The sequence below is a fragment of the Marmota monax genome, unplaced genomic scaffold, assembly GCF_021218885.2.
Source record: "Marmota monax isolate L192 unplaced genomic scaffold, Marmota_monax_Labrador192_F-V1.1 WCK01_AAM20220418_F8-fsc00009, whole genome shotgun sequence".
NCBI classification, from domain to species: domain Eukaryota; kingdom Metazoa; phylum Chordata; class Mammalia; order Rodentia; family Sciuridae; genus Marmota; species Marmota monax.
The window spans coordinates 10955128-10967530 of NW_026694710.1; the positions used below are offsets into that span (position 1 = coordinate 10955128).

The following is a 12403-nucleotide window of genomic DNA, read 5'->3' on the forward strand; positions in this document are numbered from 1 at the left end:
TAATTTTCTAGTAAAAACATCTATCTACAGCTTGCATACGTGTCTGTACTAGGTTAAAACAGGACAAAGTGAATTATGGCAAGTCTTAACGCTCTTTTCACCTCAGTTTTCTCATTGCAATTAATGTCTGGTGCAAGCCTGCAAGTTCTAGATCTGGAGTTATTAAATAGTTGTGTTCCAATTCTGCCTTTGCCACTTATTGGCTGTATGATCGTCATCAGTTTCTCAGCCTCCTTGGATCTCAGATTTTCCTAAATCTAGGTGATGCAGATGGGTAAGCCTTCCTAACTAGGACTGTACTTTTTCAACTTCCCAAATGAGAGGTTGAAATGGAGTGTCAAAGCCACCAGGCGCATCCCCGCCCTAGCAGCGGCTCCGACTGGCTCAAAGCTCGGGGAGGAGGGACAGGATGGGAGGAAAGGAGCGTGTTCTGACCAATCCCGTGGCTGGCGGGACCGCAGTTCCCGCCTCTGGGTGGCGTGCGCGCGCATCACGCACGCACGCTCAGCACGCACGCTGCGGAAGCGCGCGCGCAGGCCCAGCCCTCGTCGCCGCCGCCATTTTAGCTCCTGGTTCCGGCCGCACGGTGTGGGCTGTTGTAGCGGGAGGGGTGGAGGTCCCCAAGAGTTAAGTCGCTGTCCTCCACTGTGCCGATACAGCCGCCAGCTTTTTTCTCCTTTCTTCCTTCTTAACCGCTCGCTCGAAGAGTGCGAAGATGTCCAAGCGGCACCGGTTGGACCTGGGGGAGGATTACCCCTCCGGCAAGAAGCGTGCGGGGACCGATGGGTAAGCCAGGCCGGGGGCGCGAGGCAGCGGCTCTGGCTTTGTTGGGGTCCGGGCGGGGAGCGGGCCACGACCGGCGTGGCCGAGCAGGTCGCGGAGCCCGAGCCTTTGTTTTCTTTGGGGCTCCGTTCAGCGGCGGTCCGGGCGGAGCGGCGCCTGTTCGGCCCGGCAAGGGCGCCGGGGATGTTGGCGGGGCCGGGTCGGGAGGTGGAGAGGCCTGTGGCGGCCACCAGGGCGCCGCCTCCGCCAGGCCCAGCCTGCCAGAGCCACTTTGGACGGAGCGGAGCAGGAGCGGAGCGCGGACCTCGTGGCCTCGGTTCCCGACTGAGGCCTGGCGAGGGTGGGGGAGGGCGCGGCTAGCGTTCGCGCCCAAGGGCACCGGGTTCCGGGCCGAGGGCCGGGAGAGGGCCTGGGAAGGGGACGGCGCGGGGCTGCGAGGGCGGGGAGCGCGTGGGTTCTCGTGTGGGCTGCGGCGGGGGTGGCGGGAGTTGAGCGCGGAGTCCGGGGGCAGGGGGAGCGGAGGCCTGCGGGAGGAAGGCACCGGAAGGCTGCCTGGGGGGCCGGGTCCGGCGCCCAGGGGCGCAGCGTGGCGGGAGAGCGCGTCCCTCCGTCCATTCAAACACTTCGGAGTAGACGGCAGGCAAACTTCCGTCGGCCGCCCCCTCTCCCGCCATCTCCTTTATTTCCTGCTTTGGTGAAGACGGTGCTAGGGCTAGGAGTTGGCAGGCATACTTTTCCCACCTAAGTTTTTATTTGAAGGAGCTTTTGAAATACGGAGACCTTATTCAAGAAGTGGTTTTCATGCTCATGGCAAAATGTCGCCATGTGGAGGTTGAGAAATACAAGATTCATAGTGTTCCGGATTCCTTTTCCTTAGCCTTTCCCTAAAGGTACCGAGGAATTTAGCAGATAACTTGAGGAATTGTATCACAGTCATTTTCTTGTCCAGTCAGTGTGTGTTTTCACTCTTGAAGAGCAGAATTCTCTGGGTAATTAGGCAAAAAGAAAAACCTCAAACAAAAGTTCGAATGTCCAAATACCTTGCATAATTTCATCAGTTTTCCACGTAATCTTTACTGTCAAGGTGGAGTATAAACCAGAATGGGATGTACTTTTTGATACCTTACATATATATTTGTTACATACAGAAATATTTATGCTGTTTTATTTTTGTAGGTTTTTTAGAAATTATGATATTAGGTATAGTAATCATACAATAACATAAAAACACAGCATCTTAGACTGCTCCCTCAAAAAACATGAGCACGTTTAAACTCTGTCACAGATCTTTAGAGTTGGAAACAACTTTCAAAAGAGTATAATCAACTCCATTCAAGAAATGAGAAATGCAGACGGGGTGGAGTTAAGTGGATTGTGCAAGTTAACAGTTTTATAGTGGGATCTGGAATGCTGCTTTTTGAATTTCCACTCTCTGACACACAGTCTGATACTGTACTTAGAATCATTCCAGCTTGTTTTAGTGACATTTATAATAGGTTGGTAAAGCAGGGAACACTTGGTTCTTGATTTCCTTTCAAGTAAAAATAAAATTGCTTGTCCTTGGCTAAGATGCAGCTAATATCTCCAGTAAGAGGTCAGGTTGGATCAAAGTATACTGGAGAATTGACTCATCAGGTTTATTGTGTATAGGCACCATTTAAAATGGCTTTCCTTGGGATTAATAGTCTCATGATACACTTAGGTGAATGTTCCAAAACAGATATCCTAAGTGGATTTTTTGGGTCTCTGATTCCCCATGATATTTGAGATTTGCCTGTATTGTGGAGTTCATCCATGAAATAGTGCTTAAGGTCTGGATAAATTCTGGAGGGAGTTTTCAAACTAACTTCTGTGTCATTTGAGTGCTGTTTCTCACAGGGCTAGTTTTCTTTAGCAGTGGACTTCTGAAGTTCGTTATGGCTCAAGGCGTGAAATATCAAATTTCCCCCATTTGATAATTTTAAGTAACTTGTTGAATGGCCAACAAACCTGAAGTGTTTTTTTGTTGTTGTCTTTGTGTTTTAGTGCTGATAGTTAGGAGGCGTATTTGTTTGAGAGCACAGGCATATCATTTTTGTGAACTCTTTTGTTAAACATGATTGTCCCATTTCTCTAGTACTAAGAAGGGAGGGTCATTTACTTAGTGGGAGATTTCATCCATGTTCTTGCTAGTATACTATATAAGGGTTTATTCACTCCTGGCATTTTTTTGTTTGGGAGCAGGTGGAGAAGTTAGAGGTCCCTTACGTATTCTGCCTCTTTCCTTTTTTCCATGACCCTATAGAGTCTTCAATATAATGTTACTAACAAACAACAAAACAAACCTCTATGAAGTTGGGAAAACACACTAGATGGTGGCTTTTTGATATTTCCTGATCCATACATTGGTTGTTTATTATTATATACATTGATATAATACAAATAGAGCACATAATGTACACGTGACACTTCCAGACTTTTTACATGTATAAACACATTTTTATGACAGTCCTATATGATAGGTGAAGAAAGTTGCAGAAACAAAACAGAAAAGGCAAATTCCTGGAAATCTACGAAAAACATTTTGTGATGAACAATTTTGGACAGTCTTGGCATTTTTACTCATGACTATGAAGTATAATATGAATATCAGTAGAATCTCTATTATGTGCTTTTAGTTTTGCTCGGATGTCATTAACTATCCTTTTCATTGGCTGTGTAGTACTCCACTTGTAAAGATATATCATAGCTTATCCAGTATCCTGTTCCTTGCTGTTTAGGTGGTTTCCCAGTTGTCATTTTATAGATTAAAAGTATCATGCACATCCTTATGTATACATATTTGCACACTCATGGGATTGGAAGCTTGTGGAAATAAGATTGCCAGAAAAGCAGTGTGTGTTAAAAATATTCTGATTTTGATGACCAGCTTACATCTTCATTTGCAGCATTTTAATACCTATTATCCCTCGTGAATTTTAAATCCCCCCCACCCCCCACCATACCAGGGATTGAACCCAGGGCTGCTTAACCACTGGGCTACTTCCCCAGCCCTTTTTATTTTTTATTTTGAGATAGGGTTTTGCTAAGTTGCTGAGGCTGGCTTTGAACTTATGATCCTCCTGGCTTAGCCCCCTGAGTCACTGGGATTACAGGCATGTCCCTCCATGCCTGGCTTTTATCATGGTAATTCTAACTTAAAAAAAAAGAAAAACTTTAATAATAACCAGCATTTACTGGGCATTTTCAGAGTTAGACAACACTTTCTCGTGTTAATTCATTTAATCTTTTCAGTACCTCACAAGGCATTAATAGCTGTGTTTTGAGATGAGAAAAGAAATACTGTTATATAGCTACCTTAAGTGCTGAGCCAGAATTGAGCTGAAAAATTATATAGAATCATACAATTTTTGTGCTTGACAAAAACACATATTTAAAAAAGAAAATATGCATAAGTACAAGCCTATACATATTTATGAAGCAGAGGGTTTAAGTTCCCACTTAACAGACTTAATTTTTATCCTCCCTATCCTATTGAAGATAGATAGCTTGAACCATAAGGCAGTATTTCTAGGTGACTGAATTATTTTCTACATCTGCCTCTTTCCTTTTTTCCATGACCCTATAGAGTCTTCTCTGTTACTTTCTTACTTTAATCTTACTAATACTTTTCACTATGCAGATTAATAAATTGAGGCTTACGCCTTACCTGTGGTTATACCCCTTTTCTTTCTATACTATGATTGCCTGCATTTCTTGGTCAGCTCCTAATCTTTGTGTCTTCAGAATGTATTTGATATTTGCTTCCTGTGTTGTAGAGGGGTTGTTTTTTTTTTTTAATGAAGCTATGGATGAAGTTGATCTCTGAAAACCATTCTTTGTTGGCACAGGACTACAAGAGTATGTAATACATAGTTTACTTCTTCCATAATCCCTCTTCCCCCCAGTTTTGTAACTATTGAATTTTTGGTCCATATCTTAAGTATCTGATATTATGTGAGAAGTACAAGAGGAATTTATTAAACATTTTCTTTTCTCAGTCCTTCTTTTCTTCCCCATGATGGTATGAGTATTAGAAACAATCCTTTTCATTTAGACCAGATGTTCTTAAAGGGTTCACTCTAGTTTTGTGTACCATTATCTTTCAGATGTCTACTCTGAATTATTTGTGACTATAGTGCTTCTCACTTGGTGAGCATATTTCTGCTTGCCCAATTGTAAACTATTCCCCATCCACATTTTGGGCTAATATGAATGCTTATTAAATTTGTTGAGCACTATGATAAGGTGGAAGGAGAGAAAGAAAGCAGATAGTTGATAGCATATTTCAAAGATAGGTCAGGACTCTAAAATTTTGAATTGTGAGACTCCGTTTTATGGTTAGTCATTTTTCAGATTTTCTTTTGGTTTTGAGTAAAACTTTCTAGCTTGTATGCCCTATAATTCTGTAGCATGTGGACACTGAAATGGAAGAAGGAAAAATATCACCTGTTTAAAACAAGGATTTTCCCCCTTAAGTCTTTTTTTTTTTTTAATGGAATAGAATGGCATATTTTAAGAAGGAAAAGATCCAATTTGATTGGTCAGCTTACCATTTCTATAAATGGACCATTCTGACTCAGTGCTGGGTTTAGTATTTTAGCTGTGGTCTGTCAAGAATTTACTATTGCCCCATTGATGTACCATTATGGAGAATGACTGCTCTTTCTCTGCTACTGATACTTACAGCACAGGAAACTTGTACTCATTTGTGTATTGTGAATAAGGAGCAATGACACATTTAGCTTCCTGTTGGTCCTCATTATTTTTAATCTGGGTCCCAACACCTTGTGGCAAGTTTCTTTGCTACAAACTCCTTTTTTGCTACAGGAGTTTGTCTGAAATAAAGTGGATTAGTAAAATGAGCAAGCAAAGATTATTTTATTTCTGTCACCAGGCCCTCAGAGGCCACCAGATACAGCCCTTTGTCTTGCTGCTTGTCAGTTTTCCTCATCTACATTAGTTGAGTTATCATTGTATTGGGACAGTCTAGTAACTAGAAGTATATATCATAATTGACTACTTAAAACTGGCCTAAGTTTAATAAAGTGGCTACCTGCATAATTTTAGCATTTTTTAAACAGCGGTAAAATGAAGCTAGTTTTAATTCGGCTATATTTCATTTATGGTTGGCCAGTATATGCGGATTTACCTTGTACTTCCAGTGTTTTACTATCCCCAAAGGCTAAATGCAAGAGTAGATACTGAAAGCAAAGGAATAAAAGTGTTTTGGAATTTTCGTTTTTCTTGTAAAGCAGTATACACTTAACTGAATAAAATTGAGGAAGTACTGGAAAGTATAATTAAGAAAGCAAACTTGCAGATAATCCTCTAATTCATATTTTTATTACTTGTGATACTGTGTGTAACATTGTACTGTGTTCTTTTCATTTAGCATTAGAACATAAAGCAAAGTGCAGGTTGAAGGAGAATCTAGGAAAGATTGTGGGGCTGTCTTCTTTTGCCCACTCTAGCTGCAGTCTCTGACTTCTGTTGTCGAAATAGGAAGGTTTTTTGTTTGTTTTTTTTTTACAGATTTGTTTCTTAGGATGTCTTAACCTTATGTTGAAGTTTGTAGTAAGATAATTTGAGGCATCATCAAGGAAGGAAAAAGTTTATGGTGGAGTGTGGGAAATTCTTGATTGTTATTTCTAATAGTTATGTAATTCATTGAAATTTTACATTAATTTTTTCATTAGGTTAGTGAACATTTGTGCTCTTATGACTGTAATATTGCCTCGAACATTATGCTTAAAATTTAGAATCTGAATTCTAAAATTTTTGTTTTTAGGAAAGAACGAGATCGAGACCGGGATCGTGAAGATCGGTCTAAAGATCGGGACCGAGAACGTGATAGAGGAGATCGAGAGCGGGAGAGGGAGAAAGAAAAGGAGAAGGAATTGCGAGCTTCAACCAATGCCATGCTTATCAGTGCTGGATTACCACCTTTGAAAGCTTCCCATTCAGCTCATTCAACCCACTCTGCTCATTCAACACATTCGACACATTCTGCTCATTCAACACACACTGGACATGCAGGACACACATCACTTCCACAGTGCATTAATCCATTCACCAATTTACCCCATACACCTCGATACTATGATATTCTAAAGAAACGACTTCAGCTCCCTGTTTGGGAATACAAGGATAGGTTTACAGATATCCTGGTTAGACATCAGTCATTTGTGCTGGTTGGCGAGACTGGGTCTGGTAAGACAACACAGGTGAGTTACTTTTTCTTTTTTTTTTTTTATTATAGTTGTTTGGAACTGAATATTACCTATTCTTTCACAAAGTAGAAGGCATATGTAGTCATCCCTACCTTATGCCAGAACTAAATACTGTTGTTGGTATGTTTGTAATAAGACATCTAGGATATTTTTCAAACATGGATGAGTCATTATTTACTGGGCTTCTGTTAATAGATATGTAGGCTTCACATGGGCAGGTATGTTTGTAGAAATGGAAACTTGGGCCAGGATATCATTTGCAGTTAAAATACATGTAGCCAAATTGCCTTCCCTTCATAAGTAACCTGTCAGTTTACCTTTCCATAAGCAAGTGTGAGAGCATGTTTGGGAGTATCACTGGATTGGAGTTTTTACAGATCTAATAGGTGAAAAAAATGAACCTGGGGTAATTTTTAATTTGTGTGTGTGTGTGTGTTTCCCCTGAGTGAGGTTAACTATCTTTTTTTAAGTTATATGGACTGCAAGTCAATTTGAGTATTTCATGGAGGCTTTTCGAAAGCTACTACAGCAACCAAAATAGAAAAGCTTTTATTGAAGACTGAACTTTAGTGAGTACTATTTTCAAGTGAAGGAAAACTTAGTGCTGATGTTAGGAAAAGAAACTGTAGCCTTTTTTTACTTTAATTAAACAAAATTTTAAAAAGTTTTAGAAATGTGCAAGTCTATAACTCTTAATTATGCTAATCTATTTCATTAAGTCCCGTGTTTTCAAATTTGCAAATATTTCAATGAAATGGACACGTGCATTCAGATACATTGGGAATAATGAAATACTAATTAATTATATCACTATACTAATTAAATGCTACATACTATATATTTTTATAGATGTTTCACATCTAATACAATAGGACAAAATGGAGCATTGTCAGAGTATTTTAAATAATCATATCAACTGTTTTACTGGTTTGCAGAATATTAACACACCTGTTAATTAATCAGGCATTGTGTACTTTACATGTATTATATCATTTTAAGTTTATATACGACTCTGCAGGGAAAGTAATCACATTTTATGGAGGACCAGAATGAGGCTTAGATTAATGAGAGAACTCTGGTTTAGTGGGCTGCTCTGGGTTAAATAGTTTCTGGATTTAGGTAAGTTCAGCATTAACAATTTTGTCCCTTTTTAATAACCAGTTATATTTATTTCATACTGCTGTTCTGTGGTCTGATGTGGTTCAGAGGAGTTTTTATTAGTAGTTAGTATGGATAATTTAATCGATTCAAGGCACAAGAGGCTTGTGATGATTTGGATTACACATGCTTTCAGGGGTTACTTTATGTGAATATTGAAGACTGCAGGGAATTTTGGGGATGTGAAAGGAAAACTAGAAAGTTTAATCAGTAAATTTCATCCAAATGCTTTTTAGTATACTGTTACCAAACTTGGACACAAACCTAATAAAGAGTACTTAGCCGTTGTTTTGGTTATCCCTGCCTGTCAGAAAATGAAATCAAACATAATTTGAAATAATGTCTTTAACTTTTGAAAGAGCCATAGAAAAGACATTTTGCATTGTGCTTGGTGTGCACATACTATGCCTATATTTGAGAAATTGAAGCTAGTTCAGTCAGAGGAAAAACATGAGTGAGGGTACAAGTTTAGAGAAGGGAACACTGCACATTTTGACTAGTGTGCAGGGTGTGTGAAGGGTTGATGGGGTAGGTGAGACTGGAGCCCTAGGTTGAGCCTTACTACTTCTTGCTATAGGTAAGGAAGCCATCAGAGTGTTTAATTGGAGGGGAGTGACACAAATTTTTATTAAAATGTTCAGTTATGAAAGACCATATAGGAGATCCTAACAAAAGTTTTGACTTTGTGTGTAAGGTTAGTGGGAATGAGGAACAAAGAATGGAGTCTGTTTTTTACTGTCACTGAATAGGGGACATGGGAAAAATTAAAAGAACTTGAAGGAAGGTGAGAAATGGTTTTGCTTTGAAGTTGATGAATTTGAGATACCAATAAAATATTCATTATTCAGAAGGAGGTGTGACTACCAGGTTAGGGGGTAGGAACTAGAGTTAGGATTGACTTTGTTCTGTTGCAGGCAATGTTGGAATTTAAGAGAATAGAAAAGGCTACTCAGGACAATATATAAAACTGGAAAGCCCCAAGGAACAAGGATTAGGTTTTGGGAAAATAGCCTCAAGTGGAGGAAGGAAGAGCAGAACAGATGCCTACTTTGAGGAGACCAGTCACCCACATCTTTCAAGATATGCATCCCTTCCAAATTATATTTCCTTAGAAAGTTTGAGTAGATGCCTTATCATAAGCTGTTTTGGGAACCCTTAAAAATCTCTGAAACCTTTTCCAGGGTCCAAGAATTTCTTAGTATTTTTCATACAAAACAAAATATTGCAACATACTGAATGTAGAGACAGAATTGAGGTTTCTTCCAATAAGCTAGACATGAGAGGTATGTAAAAATAATAAAATGTGCTTTACTAGCTAAGTATTGTTTTTTTTTGAAAAGTATACATTTTAAAAATAGAAGATAGGTTGTTACTAGTAATTAGTAAACAATCTAGCTGCTTCTCAGTTTTAACTTCCAAATACAATAAATGTATTAATTGTTTGGTATCCTCATTTATTTTAACAGTATAAGGGGTTCTAAAAGAGAACTGCTAAATTAACCAAAACTATATATTTTTAAATTATCAATTTCACTGGAGTGAAATTTTTTAAAATGTGAATAATCTTGCCTTAAGAATTACGAATTAATTTTAAGTACTTTTAATCTGTAAGTCAGTACTTTTGAGGATTGGTAAAATGAGGGTAGATAATTAAAACCTCATAAGAAGACCACTTAACATGGGTCTGTTGGTTTGCAATACCAGGAAGACTCTACTATTTTAGTGAAGTATTTTGTTCATTTAAAACCATGTAAAAATATTATTATGTTCTCAGAGAAGCAACATAATCATCTTTCATTTGTTTCTCCAGTTACAAGTTATTTCCAAATTAAAAAGTAACCTAACTAAAATGTAATAATAATGCAATAATCAATACTATTTATCAGATGTCATTGTACACATAGTGTACCCAAAACCCCTTGTTTTTTTCTATAGCATTAGCACCTGATAGGCTTTTGGAAGCTTTGGTGAAGACAAATCATGTCCTTGTAGCAGTAGATTCCAGTTTTATGCGATGGTCATTTGCTTTTTTCCCATGGTTCTTTTTCAGTTAAGTCACTTGAGAAGAACCATAAAATGAGAGAATCTATGAGTGTGTGGATAATTAGGAAGGAAATATGCTGTCATCCTGACAACCATCTTGTGGTTGAGATTTTCTCTTTCCCCTTTCCCCTTGATTGACCTTACTCAGCGAAGTGCTATTGCTGTAGGCCATATTGAATTTGAGACTGGTAATTACTTTAAAGATGGTACCTAAAGTGTTGCCACTGTGCATAACATTCCTGAAAGATGGATTGAAGTACTAGTAGGTGCTAGGATTTGGCTTCTGCTGGCTTACAGAATTTGAATTGAATTAAAAGATACTTGTGCAACAAGGGAATATTTTCTACTTGTATCTGCATATTGTAACTCATTGTATGAATTTTGATGCTGTACTTATTGGAAACTAACATTTTTGTTATTAAGTAGAATTTGTTTCAGGTAGGATTTTTTTTTTTCCATTGGGTAGACAAATAGTTAATGATGGGACCACTTAAACACTGGTGAGCATACCAAGCAAAGCTTATATGGATCTAGAGCACAGAATGTAATCACATCACATCCTTGTTACACATGACCTCTTTTTGGATATTTTTCTATCTAAATTATATATGTTAAAGGAGTTATGATATGTTAAGTTTTTGTTATAAACAATTCTCTGTCACTTGCCTAATAAAAGTGCTTTATATTAAACATAGTTGATATGCGGTAGAATAGAATTAATTTAAATGTGAAATTATTTGGTAGATTCCACAGTGGTGTGTGGAGTATATGCGATCATTACCGGGACCCAAGAGAGGAGTTGCCTGTACCCAACCCAGGAGAGTGGCTGCAATGAGCGTGGCTCAGAGAGTTGCTGATGAGATGGATGTGATGTTGGGCCAGGAAGTTGGTTATTCCATTCGATTTGAAGACTGCAGTAGCGCAAAAACCATCCTTAAGTAAGTACTTTATCTTTAAAAATGGATGCTTTTTCTAATTGTAGCTTTTCTGCCACTTGTTAAGAATTTTGCAAGTTATAAAAATTTAAAATTTGAATAGTTTGAAGTAGGCCACCTTTGACTTGCCAGGTGACATTTTAATGTGGATTCTTTTTCTTGGTTATAATATATGTTGCTTTTTAGTAGAAATTGAAGTTGGCAGATCAGGTTTTAGTTGCTTGAGGTTGTATCTTAAGTGAAAATGTTCCTATAAAATGTGTAGTTTTAGTAGACATGCTCTGAAATATCATTTAAATATGATAGAAAAGTAAGATATATCTTAGTCTGCGGATGTAGCAATGGTAGAGTGCCTGCATGAGGGCCCAAGTTCAACCCCAGCCTTGCCAAAAAGAAAAAAAAAATGGATTTATCTTTGTAGAAGGACAGCTACTGTTAGAAAGAATGATATGTGAGTAAGGTGGGATATGATTTAATTGTGGGCAAGGGACTTTTAATGTTAATTTTGCAGATCTTGATATGCATACATAATGAACTAAAAGGCCAAATCTTGTTATGTAATGTACTCAGGGCACCTGAAGGTGTGTTGGTTCCTCTTTACAGCTGTGGTACATGTGGTCATACTGGTCTTTTTGAATGTTTTAACTTGACAAAAATGTTTTCTTCATTTTATATAGTTGCATTCTGCACAAGTGGTATATATTTCCGGATAGTCATTTCTTTAAAAATCTCATTTTTTTTCCTTACTGCTTTTGTTTATCTGCATTTATATGACATTTAAGTTATTTAAAAAGCTTATTTCTTGATTGGCACAGTGGCAAATGCCTGTAATCCCAGCTACTCTGGAGGCTGAGGTTGCAAGTTCAAGGCTGTCATGGTCATGGTATTTGCCTGTACTGTGGAGTTCATCCATGAAATAGTGCTTAAGGTCTGGATTAATTCTGGAGGAAGTTTTCATACTAACTTCTTTTGAATGCTATTTCTCACAGGGCTAGGGGATCTAGCTCAGGGGTAGAGCACTTGTCTAGCATGTACAAGGCCCTGAGTTCAATCCCCAGTACTGTAAACATAACAAAAAACCTGTGTCACAATGCAATTTCCCAAAGTTTTAAAAAAAGACACGTTGGAACAAAATGTTATGTGGTCAGTGACATGAGTCTTTGTTGATGGATCTATCTGTATCCATCTATAGGATTAGGAAATCAATGGGATTCTTGTCTCTTTTTTGAAAAT

General features: G+C 38.5%; 1 protein-coding gene across 1 annotated transcript in view; it reads left to right on the forward strand.

Annotated features, from left to right (window-relative positions):
- The first annotated feature begins 548 nt into the window (after positions 1 to 548).
- The window catches only part of Dhx15 (DEAH-box helicase 15), a 47449-nt gene continuing 35594 nt past the window's right edge, over positions 549 to 12403 (forward strand). Inside the window, exons 1-3 of the mRNA XM_046423706.1 lie at positions 549 to 786; positions 6593 to 7028; positions 10980 to 11173. Coding sequence (XP_046279662.1) covers positions 716 to 786; positions 6593 to 7028; positions 10980 to 11173 — 701 coding nt within the window. The 5' untranslated portion in view covers positions 549 to 715. The remainder of the gene's footprint in view (positions 787 to 6592; positions 7029 to 10979; positions 11174 to 12403) is intronic.